This window comes from Maylandia zebra, linkage group LG16 (assembly GCF_041146795.1).
Source record: "Maylandia zebra isolate NMK-2024a linkage group LG16, Mzebra_GT3a, whole genome shotgun sequence".
NCBI lineage: Eukaryota > Metazoa > Chordata > Actinopteri > Cichliformes > Cichlidae > Maylandia > Maylandia zebra.
This window is the reverse complement of record NC_135182.1, coordinates 16591251-16609122: the sequence shown is the minus strand read 5'-3', so window position 1 is coordinate 16609122 and position 17872 is coordinate 16591251. Positions and strand designations below refer to the sequence as shown.

The window sequence follows — 17872 nt, the reverse complement described above, 5'->3', positions numbered from 1 at the left end:
CTCACATTGACAGACACCCAAATGCTTCTATGTACATTCAAAATTTTATTGATGGTATAGTGAGTGTAGAAAGCTTTTTCTAAGCAAATTGTTCATTTAACTACACACAGAGAAAGGTCACTGAATCAATGAGCAGAGGGACAAAGAGTTTGTTTCATCACTAGGCTCCAAAGATACCCAGAGTGAGCATCAATACAAATTGAAACATTTGCCTGATTAAGAGCTTCAGTCAGTGTCTATCCACGTGTGGGTGCAATGTGCAGGTGATATGTGTTGTATTTCTCATAGAAATGCACAATATGTCACATTCATGGTTAATAATTTAGAGAGAGGGCCATGTTTCCTCCTAATAAGTTACAGATTCGACAGGAGCTGAAATATTGAGCACAGGACAAACAGAAGCGCTGTACACGTATACATTGGTGATGTAGAAAAATAGAATGTGACATTTGGTGGAGGAATGTGTCCAGAGAGGAGAAAATGTCTGATTTCCCCACGCCCAAACAGTCCTATTTATGAAATGCTCACATACGACGTCCCAAAGTGCCGCAATGTACAATATTGCTGACACAGCAAGAAGGAGAGGATAAACATGAGGGAAGGGGGGTTGGGAAAGAAATGACTGGCAGTGGGAATGGAAGTGAAGGAAGGTGTCGTCATCTGAATTATTTACAGCAAAGACAGTGGAATGATAGGCTTTCATAAAAACTTTCCATCTTAAAAGGTTTGAACCTCGAGCCTCTTTCTAAGAAAAATCCAAAGTGCAGCGACAGTTGGCATCAGAGACTGTAACAGCAATATTTGGTGGCAATAATCAAAACTCCCAAAAATGACAAGAGTGCATAGAACGCAAACAAGTAACACAATCATCTTCCTTTCGGATACTATTACACTTCATATATTACATACATAGAGCTTTTTTTTCTGCCCATGCAGCTAACACAACAGTGAAGCATGGAGATGAGCAATAAAGAGCCAAGATTCAGTTAAAGCAAGTCTGTGACGACAAAGCAGACCGGATTCTGAATACTCGTTTTTTTCTTCATGTCACAAAGAAGACGCCAGAAATGTACAATCCTTCTAAAATATCTAGGGAGAGGACCCCCCCCCCTTCCCCTCCTCGTCCTGAGGACCTTCACATACAGTATACTTTTAATCAGTCATCAATATTGCCATGCACTACATATACTTACAGCTAATCTCTGTCTTAATATATTACACGTTTAAAAAAAAAAAGTTTTTCCTGCTTTTACATATTTTTGATTGTATATATTTATGTATTTTTTTCTTCATTTTTTTCTCATTTTTTGAAAAATAAACCTGAAACACTATTCGTGCGACGGGTCGCTCTGAGAGCTCTCGTCGGACCGGTTTGAGGAGCAGTGAGGGAGTAATTGGTAAATTACAAGTTTCGGCTGTGGGTGTCTTACTGCCGTGATGTCGTATAAACAGTCGACGAGGGGTTTTCCAGTACAAATGCTATGAGAACTCCAGGGGCTGACTGAAATGTGTAGGTGTAACAGGATACCTTTGTCTAACTGGGCTGCTGGGTAATGCTTAGCTCTGTACAATCAAGGGATTTAAGGAGGCTTTGTTCCATATCAGTTTTCTTTGGCCCAAACCCCTGACAAAAATGTCTCCTTTCCTTACTTTCAAAGACACAAACCAGGCTATGCAGTCATCCTCGCACCCTTCACCTCCTGAACAGGGCGCTGAAGGTGCTGGGGCTGAGGGCAAAGGAGCTGAATGGAACAGAGCGCAGGCTGACACTGTGGGGGAAATGTTGTTGTGCAGCTTTTTAGTTCTGCATCTGCTCGAAGAATTTGTAGGTGGGATTCTCGTAGCCGTTCTGCTGCATCTTGGCCAGGTGACGCTCCTCTGGCGTCACAGCTGCATCCACCTTTGGACAAGAGGATGAGGAGTTACTAACACGCGAACCGTGTTTGATCTATGAGCAGAAACTGGTGAGCCTTTTACCTCGATCACGCCGTGGTGAATTGAAGTGTACTGTTTCTTCCTCAGCATCACCAAGGTAATGACAATGACTGTTGCTATGACCACCCCACCAACCATCAGCCCGATAATGGCGCCTTTATTGGATCCAGCGTCATTAGCGAAAAACACCTGACATTAAAGAAAATAATAATAGTAAGTCAGTCATAAATCCCTGAAGGAGATGATATTTGATGACTGGGTTTGCTGGGTTTTCCTACCAGTTTTTCATGATAAACTTCATATCCAGCACTCTGCCTCTCTTCAGTGTCCATCCGCACTTCTGGCATCTCCTCCGGCTTCAGGGCAGACACTGAAACCACAGAATCAATCACCCAAATTAATCCCAGAAATCGAGCACATGGATTTCTGCATCTCTCCTAAAACAGAGAGAAACAGAAAATCATTTGCACCCACAGCCATCGACCTTTTAATTCTCATCCAAATAGCAGATGAGCTATTTAAGACATATGAATTTCCCTCTGGGATTTAAAAAAAAAAAAAAAAGATTCTTATCCTTAGTCTTATAGGAAATGAAGCAGTAGAAAGACATTTAGAGGTGAAATAAAACCCCAAACTGTCTTTTAATACACAAACAGCGGGAGGAGGTGATTTCATTTGACACTGGATTCCTGTAAAGTCCTCAGAGTACGTGGGATTATTTGCCCCCGTATTAATCTATCAAGTAGTTGAACAATTTTTGGTGGATCAAAGGACACTTAAAAGAGTCTCATCGAAACCCAGGAGCCAACCACATCTCAAATGAATCTCGAAACTGGATATAGACCTGCCTTGTAAGTTTGAGATGTTTTTATTTGGCATAAGTGTCAACTGCTATTATCCAATTATAATCATTAATCCTTCACCAACAGCAACTGATAGAAAACTTGCGTGTGATTCAAATACAAATCATTTACAGGAAAGGATTACAACAGCTTTGTGCAGATGTTGCAACACTGATATGGACATATGCACACCACTTATTAATGTAACATTGTAGAGTATTTCAATCACTTTACTGCCCAGTATCTTGTTTGTGTGTGTTTAGTGTTATGAGAACATGTGTGCAGTAAGACTGCAAAACCACAATCAGCACCACAGCATGTGAGTCACGGTCTACTCTGTCTCACCCTCTTTATGGGAAATATGAGTTACTACCATAATGTCAGGAGTACAGGGTACCACCTTTTTTAAAATTTCTCAGATATTCTTCTCACCTCATGATCCCACCATCATTAGGTGTGAGTCTCCTGTCACACTGTGGTGCTCCGATTCTTGGTGATGATGTCGCTGCCGTTATGGAGCTCACTTATGTTTATCTATGAGACACTTCTCTATCAAACACTAAATGTTTTTTTTTCCAAAAGGATCAAAAAGGCTACAACCTAATATTAAAGAAAGCCTGAAAGCTTTAGTGGAATTATAAAGACTCAGGAAACTGTAATAACTTATTGCTGTCTTTCAGCTCTCCAACTAACAGTTTAAAATCACTCATTTAAGGTTAGCTTTTCGCTCCCGATGCTTTTAGACGCCACTCTTCTTCCTCCTCTCATTTCCCTCATCCCCAAACCAATCGTGCCAGAACGCTTCCCCCTCCTTTAGCCTGGTTCTGCCAGAGGTCTCTTCATCATGTGTGTCCTCACAGGGGATTCTCTCTAATATATTAGGCTCTTTTTCATATAGTATAAAGCACCTTATAACAACTGTTGTTGAACTGGTGCTTATTAAATAACAGGAATTGAGTGAAACTGAATATAGCCAGTGTTATATTATGTTCATACTCCCTGAGGTTTCTCTCTTCAGTCTCCTTCTCTCATCTGCTTAAGAGGAGCACAAGTTGCACCTGTGCTGCTGTTTCGACTGACTCTTAGCATGAGGTCTGGCAAGTGCAATGTTAGAAACGACCTGAATTTTGAAACCTGTCCTTAATATGCAGTAAATGTATACGAGTGAGGATGTAAGTATGTACTTGTGTTTCCGTTTGGACTTCACATACATACCAGGCCGTGTGGGGAGTCCTCTGTCTGGAATTGGACGAGCATCGACGGGTTCAACTACAGAAATACAGCGTGTAACAAAAATATTCAATATCAAACCACATTTTTAAAAAGTTAATAAAATTCAATTTATGTCACAAAATGTAGTGTGTGTTACCATGGTTCTCTGTGTTGGGCTGATTGAAGCTCTCAGGGTGAATGAACCCCAGCCCATCCAGGCCAGGGTCCATAGGAGCCGAGCTGTAGGCCTGATCAGGCATCAGAGCGTCGTTGCCATAACTCACCCTGCCATCCATCTGCAAACACAGAGGAATGTTAATCAGGATACGTGGCGTTTGGGTGGCTTTTTATTTATAACCCGATCAAATTATGATGTCTATGTGGAAAAGATCACTAATAAAACCTCATTTAAACAGGCGCAGTATCACAACATCATTTTCTTTGTTAATCGCTTTAATTACACTACTCCCATCACGTCAGTGGTTACAGTGACTTTGTTTTGTCATGTCAGTCTATGTGATTCCAATATTTATGCCAGAATGTCCACGTTCACAAAGAAGACTTTGCATTTGTGAGTTGGTGCAACTTGACTCACCCGACCATCGCTCTGCAGTGAAGAGACTTGCTGAAACAGCTCCGCCTGAACTCGCTGCATTATAATTGCTACAAAGAAAAGGAACAAAATGAGAATGAAGCAGATGGTTAAGTGATGACAAATCCGAGAAAGGAATGTGGCGGTTAGAGGGAAAAACAAATCAAGGCTACACAATAGCCTAAAGTGGTGAAAGTAATCATGGCGGAATGAAACTGCATTATCAGTGTTTTAGTGTCCTGTAATCAGTGGACTTCAAACACATGTTAAAAGCATCGCTTTAATTCACACTACAGGGAGTTAAAGGGTACTGAATAAGTGTGGTTTGGATGGTTGTTGCATAACACAGATTGTATAATCTCAAGTTTTCTATTTAATCAGGACAACATAAGATCTCAGAATCTCTTTTTACATATGCTGCCCAAAGTAGCAGCACATACATAACAACAGTTAAGTACTTGCAATTAGAAAATAAACATACATAAAAACAGAGAAACAACCAAAATTTATAAACTTTGTTGTCAATAAAAAATGAATACCTCAGTAAAAGTAACTGGATAATGCTGGAAACAAAGGTAATAATACTCAGGCGAAACATTTGCATCCGAGGAATTTAAAAATTGCCTTAAATTCATGAAGTTAGAGCAGTCCCTCAAGTTTTAGTTGATTCTCACTTATTTCAGGAGGAAATTCCAAATTCCGCATGACCCTTTGGGACAGGTAGAGGGAATGAATCTTGGGACCTTGGGGCCTAAAAGACAAGCTTCCCACACTTTTTTTGATGAACGCAATTACACTTGTTTTCTTAATAACGGCCAAAACTGGTCTGATTCGATATGTAGCCATCTGTAGTGGACTACAACGGTGAAACAGGGGAACTGCAAAAAACCCGATGAAAGATGCAACATTTATTATCTGACTTTTTCACTCTCTTTTATGAGCTGAGACTCTGTCCGTTGAATATTACTGTCACTGTGGCTGGACTTATGCTTTGCCCTACACTAATGTTGAAAGGCATATTCACATTTCTGCCATTGTCAAATACAGGCTTTTGCAGTTACATATAATCTGTAGGAGTTGGTACACACCTCATGCTGTAACTGGCATATCTACATGAGATCTCCTCTGCTTCACCTTTCTTGGTTAAAACGCAAATCAAAACTAAGCTATCAGTCTTTCGATGAACCATGCTCGCCTTTATTTCTTTTTAATATTACATTCTGTTCCAGCATGGTCCCTTTGACCCATGCCTGAACAGCATGCCTTAGGAACGAATTGAGAAAGACTTTCTCCCAGCAGGTAAACTGCCCCGTCAAACAAACCAAACAAACAAACAACATAAAATATAAGTGAAAAACTTTAGTCATCGGCTTTCACAACAATTAAACAAACATGCTATTATGGTAATGGTAAATGGCAAATGGCCTGTATTTATATAGCGCTGGAAGGTTTTTCCCATTCTGAAGGCAACAAAACAGCCATTTAATAGGACTGTCAAAATAATCCCTTTATGTCTGCTGAGCACTTGTACCTCTTGCTGAGTGAGCAATCGCGTTTAGCATGTGAATAAAACAACAAGAATACTTTCATAGATTTCGCAACCTATGACCTAATTTTAATACCAACTGCCTAAAACCAGTGAGGCACTGGAAGCTACAAATGACATTTGGATGAATTCTCAGTAATAGATGTTTCGGGGATTTACTGTGATGAGTGTCCTCAACCTTTGACTTTTAAGAATAAGACATGAATAAACACATACCGACTTGGTTTTGGATCTCATTTGCCACACTTGGCACCTTGTAGAGCAGACCCAACGACTGATTCATCCTCTCATCAATGACACGAAGATGAGTCAACACCTGGAGATGAGAAAAAAACCCCACTTTGTGATTGTGTCTATTTTAAAAGCCGTAACTTATTTTTATGATGCTTAAAGACTTTGACTGTTTGATCCAGATACCTGAGGGCGGATCTGAGCAGCCTTCTTGGGATCGACTGTGCGGACATGCTCATAATGCTTCAGCGTGTGCTGCCTGTCCTTTTGCTCTGCGCGGATGTACTTTTTCAGCAGGCTCAAAACTTGACGGGGCTGGTGGTGGCACAGGGTTATGTAATAAGTGGAATTATAACACGTTGGATACGCTTCTTAAACATGTGCGCCTTGCTGATAAACAACTTCAAAAGACTCATTGATCGAAACTGTTTGGCACCAATTTAGAGTATTAAATCAATGTAGCGTTCCTGTTATTAGGATGTTGTTAGGTGTGTGGGGACGTGCACGTACCCGTGGAGGATTGGCCTGCAGGGCGCTTAGGTAATTTTCGAGAGCCCGGCGTCGGCGGCTGTTCAGCAGAGCTTCCACCCGGGCCATGTGGGTTTCCACCAGCTGCTGCCTCTCCCCCGCTGCCTCCTGCTCCAAAGCCTCCACCTTTATCTGGAAGTGCTGCAGATACAGTACTTTTTACACAGTCGGTATATGAACAAATACCCACACTGCATTACGGTAGAAACATGTGTTTGGAAAGAAGAGGTCTGTCTTATTTCCACCATTAAATACAATGATACACTTTCAACCTCAGGCCTGGCAGATATATTGGCTAACAAGTATCACAGGCTGATATTGGCCATCATCATTTATTTATCTGAAATGTATTCTACAGGGTTAAAAATACTGACGACCTCCAATGCTACTCCTCAGCCTTCTTGAGTTATCACATTTACAAGATTTTCAGAAGACTTGACATGTGGACCTTGAGGTCAAGTATTTTAGTAGATGCACATATGGTATCAATTTTCAAATTTTACGTTGCCTCATTCTTGAATTGTCTTGTTCATAAACTTGGATGTCCATGCTGCTCGCCCAGCCACCCATCGGGATGACGACAGCACCCCATCGTCCTTTTACTGCTCAAGTGTAAGTTTAACCTCTCGCTGACCCTTTTCAGAATATCAGCTGACACATCGTCAATTACAATTATTAAATCTTATTTTTAGCTCCCCATCGCAAACTCCATGGACATTTAAATCCATTCAATTCATTAGGGTTAATTAAGATATAATAACTCACTTAACTGGCTTTAAATGTAATCTCCCTTATAAATGCACCCGTAACCAAGAAACTCTAAATTCTATTTCTCTTCAACTTTTGCCAAATTTGTCCTGGATAATATAAATCTCAGTTATGTAATGTATATGTATGTAATGTAACTCTTTTTGGCAATTAGACATTTACAGCAGACACTGTGGCCTGATTCCTACCTGGATGACTGCTTTCTTGTCTGCACGAGGCAGATTCTTGGCCTGCCTCTCAGCCTCCTCCCACTCCTTCATAACCTGAAGTGTCAGATTGAAAGAAAAAGCAAGACGTTTAAGCTTCTGTCATGGTCTACATCAGCGGTCCCCAACCCCCGGGCCTCGGACCGGTCCGTGAGTCATTTGGTACCGGGCCGCGAGAGTTGAGGCTCAGGTGTGAAATGTATGGTTTTCAGGGTTTTAATCGGTTTTCAGCGTTATTTTGTTATCGTTTTTATCGTTAACTCGGTTTTCCTGGGTCTTTTTACGTGTGTCATCTTTTTTTTGTTTTTCGGTACCGGTACTAGTTTTATTTTGTTGTATTTATCCGCGACACCTTAAAGGCCGGTCCGTGAAAATATTGTCGGGCATAAACCGGTCCGTGGCGCGAAAAAAGGTTGGAGACCGCTGGTCTACATCACATTGAGAGGAATGCTTACGATAAGAAAACACACAAACACACACCTGGGACATCTTTTCACGGTGTTTGGCTTCCAGGCTTTCTTTGGCCTTCTGGAAGTCTGTGTGTTCGCTGTCGTCACCGGGTGATTCCAGGTAGCGATCCACAGCGTCTGGAGGACTGGGGGCCATTGTTGGTACTGGATGAGAGTACGGGGAGATGGGAATTAAACACAGAGCAGAACAGAGATAGACAGATGTTTAAATGCAGGAAAAACACTGAAATCGGTCAGCTGGAAACCCACAATGCATTCAGTTATAAACAATTCCACTTGTTTGATGAAAGGGTGGGTTAGGGACTTGAGAGATTAGGTACACACAGAAAATTAATGGAAATTCTATGTAAATATTTACATAAGAGATAAGCAGGATTTCAGGGGACAGAAAGTGAAGTGTTTCCCACAGTTTTGTGTGTCTGTTGAATGTGGGACCATGGAGATAAGGACTGCTCAGTCAGGATGAGGGCCGACTGTATCGCTGATGATTTCGCCGTGAGGAAACGGAAACCAGCTTAAAACTTAAAAGAGTGCATTCCCTTTTTCCACACACACCACCAACACACATCTGGTTAAGACACACCGATGGAATCTTCACTACTACAGAGCTGCAGGCACAATTTTTTTTTTCTTTTACAAACACACACTGCAGTGTGAAGCATGCAGACACACACGGGTATAGAAACGCATGCAGACACAAGGTGGCATTCACCGTTGGGTCTTCACACTGTTATGACGGCGGTGCGGGTTAGAAATGATTCAATGAGTGATTAAATGGTTTGGAGGTGAACGACTGTGTCATGGCCACTCTGCACCATGGAAACTCTCCCGTTGGCCAGTAGGATTTAAAAAACTAAACTAAACTAAACAAAAACAAACAAACAAGAAAAACAAAACACTGCTGGCACTGAGTCACGCACTAATAAAACTGCAGTTTATCTTCATTTAATCCCTCGTTTATCATTCTAATTAAGCAGAATTAACCCTGTTTTAGTGATTTGCTTAAACCCACAGTGTCCAGAGGTTTCAGGGAGTAATCAGCCTTTTTAAATAATGAAATTTATTTTTTTCATATTTCATATGTGGGTTTGACTTATAAGGGAGTTCTCATAAAGAGGTATCTGAATTGCAAAGAAGCAGTGAAATCACAGATCTGTGAAGCCTGCTGACACGTTAACAATATTACTTATATAATGTTAAAGTCACTTTTCAATGCAAATTAGTTTGATTTGTAGGATTTCACACATTAAAACTAACTAGGAAAATAGGATTTCCAAAAAAAAAAAAAAAAAAAAAAAATCTACATGCCACGTTATCTGTTGTTAACGCCAGCAAGGATGTATTTCAACATCGAGCTACCACAGGTGAGTACACTATTGTGCAAGCTACACCTGTTAAGAACACAAAAGAATGTTATTGAAAATTATGTAAACATTTGAGCTGCACTCTTAGCCAAAAACCCCACATGTGTTTGTTTAACGCTGTGTTTGAACCGTGTGTGCTACAGTGAAATCTATAACAAAGGCAGCAGCTAAACTCTCTCGAGGCAGGCGTTGCCGATTTGCAACTAACATTCTGATTACCCCACATACATATTTTATGAGTTTTTTTTACTCAGAAGTACCACTGCAGGACTTGGTTGTGCATTAGCAACAAAAGGTTTAATTTGAGCCTGAGAGGGTTAATGTTAGAGTTAGGGGGGGGGTTTCTCTTTTTACCTAAAAAACAAAATGAGCAATATTCCCCAGAGTGTCAGCAGTTATTTGGTACACTGTATGTGTGCCACATTTTCACTTTTGAAAGACTTTTTTTTCTCCGGTAGAACTAACAATGATTTGGTCCTTTTGAACTAGGTTTGCTCACAGCCTTGTAATGTTGTGGCTCTCTTTTTTCTTCTTCTTGTGTCTACTTTTGCTTTCCAATTCAAAAATACAGTTTCTATCTTGATGGAAAAAATGATGAAATGAATGAAACTACAGCCAGTTGTCAGTGCTCTGAAAGGTTAACAGGCCTCAGACGATAAGGTCAGTGAGAGACAGAAAGAACGAGCGAGCCAGAGAAACAGTCTGTAGCAGCCTGAGGACAGGAATCAGGCTCCTGATGTGGACACTTCAGATTGTAGCTTCAGTCCCGGGACTTACACGAGCTGCTGCAGACAGCGAGGCAGTACTCCTCCGACTCAAAGTTATTCCTGTTGCCCCCACAGCCCCCAAACAAGAAGGGGGCGCAGCGGCCCGTCTCAGGCATGAAGTACCAACGCTCCAGCATGGCGTGACATGGGCCTGACTCAGCACGAGCCCAACAAACCGCTGAGACATGTACACATAGGCAAATTAAACATGAATGCAAAAGGTGAGGTTTGGAATTTTATGGGAGACAGAAGTAACTCAACATAGCGACACATGATGGAAATCAAACCATGAACCAAAAACAAACAAAAAAACTTAAGGAGAGTGAGAAGAGGGCAGAACTGCTTCATTTCTCACCTCTAACGACCTCTTCAACTGACTCAGTGGTGGTGGTTGTCGTTGTTGTCATGGCGATGTTAGCGTTGGGCTCATCGCCATCTCGGTCATCCGTCATATCGACTTCCTCGTCATCTTCTTCTCCATCCCCGTTGTCATCCCTTTCAAACGTTTCCACCTCTTCGTCCACATCCTCGTCATCCTCCCTGGCGGCCAGCTGTATGTCCGTTGGGCGGGTCATGCTGCGGTCAGAACGGGTGGTTCAGCCTTTGTATCAACAGGCGTGCACAGAAACGAGTCAAAGTCCACCTGTGATCGTACCTGTTATCAGAGTATTCGCTCTCAGCTCCGCCCCACCACACATCGGATTCCTCCCCCTGAAGCTGTGCGCTGTCTGACTCCCGTTCAGCCCAGGCCGGGCAGCACACAAACTCCACCCCTCGAAAACGGTCTATACCACATGGCAGCAGCATCCCATAGTCGTGGAGATTCATGGAGCGGTCTCCGCAGTACTAATTTTAACAGCACACAGCATCCAAAATCAAACACCATAATGTTCAATCGGTTTAATCCTTATGAGAGCTAATTGCGGCAAACCCAGAAACCTGAACTATGGCTTACTGAATATAAACAGCACAGAAAAGGACAAGAATAACTCAGAAGAAAGTGCCAGGGAAGGCTGACAGCACTGAGTCATACAGTGGCGCTACCACAGAAACAGAAGGACAATGAGGGAAGCAAACAGACACAAAAAGCCACCCTCCTCACCTCTTTGGCTACAGTGTGCCAGTACAGGTGGCTCTCGCATTGATCCATACGCTCCTGGTGCAGAAACTTACACTTGTCGGGAACGAGCAGGGCGTCACTCACAAACTCTCCTACTGCAACAGAAATACACCTTTTTGCATGTATTGTACACTTTTAAAGATGCAACCATGCATAAACACACTCAGTAACAAAGGGACTAAAAAAAGCTCACCCAGACAGCGGTGTGGCACCACAATATGTGCATGACTGCGGCATTGCCTGCGGTCCTTCTTGCACCAGTTGGAGATACTGACAGGCTGGTTGGCCTCCACAACATTTGTAATCTGCAGCTCTGGGTACACCTGTGCAAACATGGGAGATTTGAATGTTATTGCTGCAATACTTCATACCTCTCTCTCTCTGCAGTGCTGTTTTACTCGGTTGAAATACCTCCTGGCAGTACTGCAGGATGCCCTCCTTGGTGCCAATGCAGCTCTTGGTACCAGAAGGGTCGGACTCCCATTTGCCGCTCTGCACATTGATGTGCATGTTGAGCTTCCCGCAGAACATGGCCACCTGGGGCTCGGTTAGCAAACCCACCGAGTCATCATCTGGCACCTGGACAGAGAAAAAGTATAAAACAGAACAATAACGAAAACTACCAAACTCCCTAAAGTATAGCTTATCCATAAATATCTCATCATGCAGCTTATACTGTATGTACCAAGTTCCTCTGAAGTCATTCTACTGCATACTTCAAATATAAAGTAGTGAGATTAGTAAGTCATAAAGATGAATGCTTTTAAATTCCTCAACAATACTACTGCCATAGAACAGCACATTTTTTGTTTTCTTAATCTGTCTGTCAAGTCTGGCTTTACTCCATTAGTTAAAGTACAATGGGAGTGTTCAGAAGGGAAAATAAAAGTAATCTACAAGGTATTAAATTCTAGCTACGAAAAACCCCCCATAAGGTATAAATAATGTCTTTCCATAGAACCGGGTTTGGCAGTCGATTTCATAGGATACTGCTATCAGCATATTTTTCCATCCTTTTTGTTTGGGACACAATTGGTGGAAGTCTCTATGTGTTTTTGCCTTTGTGAGGCCTTGATTTTCTGGCAGATAACACAAAAAAGCTGATGGTGCACACTGACAAAACGCTAGCCTCTGAGCCAACTGTTGCCAATTATTAAATGACTAATTCTGACATTATGATGCGTTTGCCTGTGAATAACAGCACATAATTAGACTCCTGTGAATATGCATGTCATAACCCATTGTTTCTAGTAGCTGTTCTGCCTGGTCTGCATTATGTTACCCAATTACTCACTTATTTATATTTCTAATTACATCTTCTTGGGGCATATCAACTGAGGATGTGTGTGGTTTAATATCTGCTGAAGGGCACATCATTCCACTCATAGCTATTCACCCCATATACTAGGTGGGTGTCTCGCTCCAAATATCTGTAGCATCAATACTAACGCTGGTACTAGTATTGGATCGATACGAGCGCAATAGGATCGATACTTTGTTTCTACCCTCCGAGTTCAGTATACAGCCCACTGAATTGTGTTAAAAAAATATTTTCTTTTGGAAATGTAAGAATAAAGCTCAAATATTAATTTTAAAAAATGTCTGAAACTTTTTGTGTTGACTGTCACATTTACTTTATTCCAGCTTATAGCACGTTTAAACAACAGAAGTTCACCCAAAGCACTTCAGAGAGGGGCAGATGTGCATTCCAGGTCTCACCCCAAAAAAGCAGTCTCAAACTACATGAAAAGCTGAAAGCTGTGAAAATCATGATTTAGTGGTCATCAAAATGTGTTCAAAAACCTTCTTGTGTCCTCTGTAGTTAAACCTAGTTTTTACCAACTAGGTCTAATCTCTAAAGCCAAGCCATACTTACCACATGAGGATCTTGAAAAACATATTCATGCCTTTGTCACATCTAGATTAGACTACTGCAACTCCCTATACACTGGTCTCCAATCTGCCCTTCTACATAGACTGCAACTTTCTCAAAATGCTGCGGCACGCCTCTTAAATGGAACTGGTAGGTTTGAGTCTATTACCCCAATTCTCTTTGACCTACAATGGCTTCCCATTAAATATCGCATTGATTTTAAAATCTTATTGCTTACTTTTAAAATCATAAAAAATATTGCACCTAGCTACCTTACTGATCTTCTCAGCCTCTATATTCCCAGGAGAGCACTGAGATCAACAGGCTTATTGCTCTTGGTGCAACCTAGGTCACAGCTAAAGACCAGAGGTGACCGTGCTTTCGCTCCAGTTGCACCTAACATCTGGAACAATCTACCTCAAGCTATTTGCGTGTCTGATTCGATCCAGACTTTTAAATCTCAATTGAAAACGTATCTATTTGGTTTAGCCTTCCTGGCTATCTAGAGTACGCTTCTTGTAAGTATACTCTCATGGAACCCCTTTTCTTCTGTTTTGTTGAACAATGTTTTGTATTGATTTTACCTTTGAAGTTTTATTTTGATATCTGCTTACCTTGTATGCTTAATTAATCAATGCTTTCTACCTGCTAGCTTATTTGCATTTGTATTTTGCTACTACCGGTACTTTTACTGGATTTTGTGAAGCACTTTGGTGTACCTCTGATTTTAAATTTGCTATACACATAAAACTGTATTGCATTGTACAATTTGCAGATTGATGATGCTTTAGATCATAAAGCAACCTCTTCTCGGTGAGAAGCCGGGGCTTGGGAGAGCCCGATTGTCCTGCGGAGACGTTTCCCATAAGGCTGGCCAACATGATAGACAATGGGCAGGGCTGTGAGTACTCAGACTGTGTTTACTGAACGCAACATGGATAAGATCTTGGAGAAGCTCATGGCTCTGCAATATGGATAAGATCTTGAGGTGACACTGCAACGGGAATTGAGAGACCTGGTGGCCAGTGATGGACATTAGACCAACTGCAAAATTGGATGCAGTTTGTTCGCACTGACCAAAACAACTACCATCTCACCTCATTCTGCCCCCTGGCACCAGCTGGATGCTCAAGGCAAAAGCTGATAGGAATAACAAAATTCTCCCTTAGATAACAAAACTGTTTTTGTGACTTTCTCCCACCTCCTTCAAGGCCACCCGTGTTGACCAAAGATTGTGGACTTTTGCCTAATCGAGTAAAGGGAGACTTTCTCTCGGCTGAACACGGAGAAAACACACACACACGCATATGGGCTCAAATTGTGGTCATAAATATTTTGTACTTTTAAATCAGGATTTGTATATGTAAAAAGAATTTGTGCGTGCGTAAAAAAGATTTGTTTCAAGTTACAAGTACGAATTTTGACCCTATTTTTCTTCCTTTCATCTGGTTGGTCAATGTCATGTCAATCACAAATTTAACTATCCAATCAGAGAATAGATGGGTTTGTCTGTCAGAGGGGCACTTTTTTGAACTGCAGGTCCTTGAAGGGTAATACAGTTGGAAGCTAGAGGATCTCTATGTAAATATCCGATAGAAGCTAGGTCCCCTAACTTTCAGTAGCTGTTGAAAGGATAAAGTTGTGGTATATCAGTGGTTAGAAATACCATTATTACTTTAGGATGAGTTTAACACAAAGTCAGGGCTGACCCGGCTGCTGAGCTCTGTGGGTTTTTGCAGCAGCTCTACCTGTACTAGATGCACCTGCTCCTTGTCGTTTCTATCTCTGACTCTGACGCTGTTGAAAAGGCTCTGGAGGTCCCTGTATTAAGCACGTAAACCTGTGACACAAAACTCGGACCACCACAGACTGTTTTCCTTCGTGGTGATGAAGGAAAACGCTGTGCTGCACTGCTAGCATGTAAAAGGGCATTTATTCCCTTCAAGGACCTGAAGCTCCATAAAGCACCCCTCCAATAGCCAAACCCATCTGTTCTCTGATTGGATAGTTAAATTTGTGATTGACATGACATTGGACAAACAGAAGAAAAATAGGGTCAAAATTCATACTTGTAACTTGCAACTTGAATGCAGTTTCACACATATTTTTTTGGCTAAGCCCACACACAAATCTTTTTTTACGCACACACAAATTCTTTTTACACATACAAATCCTGATTTACAAGTACAAAATATTTCTAACCACAATTTGAGCCCATACACGCACACGTACGCATGTACACTGACACAGACCCACCCCCCGCTTCCCGCCCCCTCCCTTCTCAAACTGATTTCCTGTTGGAGCTCAGTCTGGGGGGAGTTCTCCTCCTTCTGGGTCGCTGCTCGTGTGGTCGACCGGCCAGTCAGCTGAACAGTTTTGCGTTCTTAAACGTCATGCTGCTCTGTTGTATCTTAATTGCCCCTTGGGGATAAATAAAGTCTCTCTGACTCTGATAAATCATGACACACTGCCTTCCCTGGTTAAAAGTATAGGCAACACTGGCCCTTGATTTACTTGGTATCACATTGATATCAAATTTGCGTTATCACAGCACTACCATATACTCCATTACTTATTTATGTCTTTCAAAGTGACGCTGCCTGTTTTCATATTTAAGCCTCAACCAGTTTTTCATAAAGCCGCATGTTACTAGTAAACCAATCCAAGATTACCCTAAAATAACTTAATGTATTTTGGTGCTGCAGGGCTTGTATATCATTTTCACATTACGACAAAAAAAACAAAACAAACAATAAAACAAAAATAGAGAAAGCGAAATCACTACAGCATAATAGGCTTGTGTGTGCTGGGGTAAACTAAACTGGCAAGAGAGTAAAACAATCCTCGGTATGCTTACCGTGACAAACCTCGTGGAAAATTATAATCTCTATATCGCCGGAGGCTTGGTGCGTAAAAGGCAGCACAATGCTGATTTCAACGTTACAAAACAAATGCAGCTCAAATGTCACGACAGACACGGGTATGGTGTCGATAGTGTGTACCGCATAATTTTGCTGTGGAGACATTTTCACTGCACCACACACAGGGGCTGGTGAGCCTGCAGCGTGAAAAACAACCCCTTCGCCGTGAATGTAACGTGACAATGAGGAAAAATGCACTAATTGATTTACAGGTGCCCATTCATCCTTTTTTTCCAGCTGTCCTGGGCAACATATTCCTCTGTGGTCCATCAGAGGAACACCAAGCTGCAGGCGCCATCTTGCTTGTGTGAAACTAATAAGGCTGCATCCTTTTTCCATTCTCCTCAGCAGTTTCACCGCCCCGCAGCTCCGCTGGACCAGGCGGCCCAGCGCGATATTATCTACGCTATATAAAAATAAATAAATAAATAAAAGGCTGGTGTCACCGGACACAGCTGGGTTATTTACACACAACCCTTCTTGTTTTTCTAGAATGGTACTGGGTTTAAATCCGTCCAGGTATTTAACAGTGGACTTGACATTTACAGCTGTGTTGTCATTTTCTAGAAAAAAGCTAGCCACCGTTAGCTCCCTACACCCTTCTCGGTGCTATAACCCGGCGAAAGGCGTAGCGGTTAAACTGTTAATACTTCTCTTAACGTAAAAATCAAACATTAATGAGTAGTAGAAGAATGAAAAAAAAAACACTCCGTGATTAATAACATCCGACATGACAGGGCCAAGATACCAACCACTGACATCTAACGGTAGGCCGCGGTAGCATTGCTGACATTCCTGGTTTGGTGGTTTATTTTGCGCAGCGACTCTGTGTGTGTACACTGCAGGTCTGCGATTAAGGTGGATTCACAGGGCATATTTTCACCTCTGTTAAAAACAGAGGACATCCATTTATAGGATTAAAGGCTGCGTGGGCCGCTCACAAGCCCTTACATCGCGTTATCTTTGGCAGCAGCACCTTCTAATAGCTCTTATGTCATCCATTAGCAGCCACGCCGTGTTGTTATGACTCCATCTAATCTGCATATGTTATTTTTTAATAGTCGTTATGAAGATTAAACACGGTGTGTGTATGGAGAGGGGGTGTCGGGGTTAGTGTTTGACAGCTACGGTGGCATAAGAGTCTGGCCCAGGTAACGGTTAGCCGCCACAGGCTGCGGTTTCTCCGCTAAACTCACCTCGGATGAAAGCGTCAAGGTCGCCGCGAGTAACAGCAGAAACGCCGCGTGCTCCCCCATACCGTCCTCCCGGTGTCCAGCAGCGCCGTTATGTTCACGATTTGTCCGTTTGCACAAAGAGAAATGTCGGAATATGCGTCGACGCAGTCCTGATCCTGCTGATCCAGCTCCCGGTGACGGCGCGAGGCTGGAGGATGTGTTTGGATTGGTGGGAGCGGGCGGAGGGAGCGCGTGTGTGTGTGCGCACGCGCTTACAGGTCATTGAGAACCTTTACAATAACAACTACAACATCACCCATTT

The 17872-nt window shown here is 42.1% G+C and overlaps 1 protein-coding gene across 3 annotated transcripts; it reads right to left on the bottom strand.

Annotated features, from left to right (window-relative positions):
- Positions 1-25: 25 nt before the first annotated feature.
- Positions 26-17768, bottom strand: LOC101478308 (amyloid-beta A4 protein). 3 transcript variants are annotated; one of them, XM_004551341.5, is made up of 18 exons: positions 17572-17768; positions 11993-12160; positions 11775-11904; positions 11564-11676; positions 11117-11307; positions 10817-11037; positions 10472-10639; positions 8341-8474; positions 7843-7917; positions 6869-7027; positions 6545-6673; positions 6344-6443; positions 4585-4652; positions 4147-4285; positions 3993-4046; positions 2214-2305; positions 1978-2124; positions 26-1900 (listed from the first exon to the last, which is right to left on the bottom strand). In XM_004551341.5, the coding sequence occupies exons 1-18, from the start codon at positions 17629-17631 to the stop codon at positions 1799-1801; spliced, it is 2250 nt and encodes a 749-aa protein (XP_004551398.1). In that variant the 5' UTR covers positions 17632-17768; the 3' UTR covers positions 26-1798. The 3 variants fall into 3 exon arrangements, with proteins under 3 accessions (XP_004551398.1, XP_076730969.1, XP_004551399.1); XM_076874854.1 differs by having other exon boundaries at positions 11564-11673; XM_004551342.6 differs by lacking the exon at positions 10472-10639.
- Between the last annotated feature and the right edge of the window lie 104 nt (positions 17769-17872).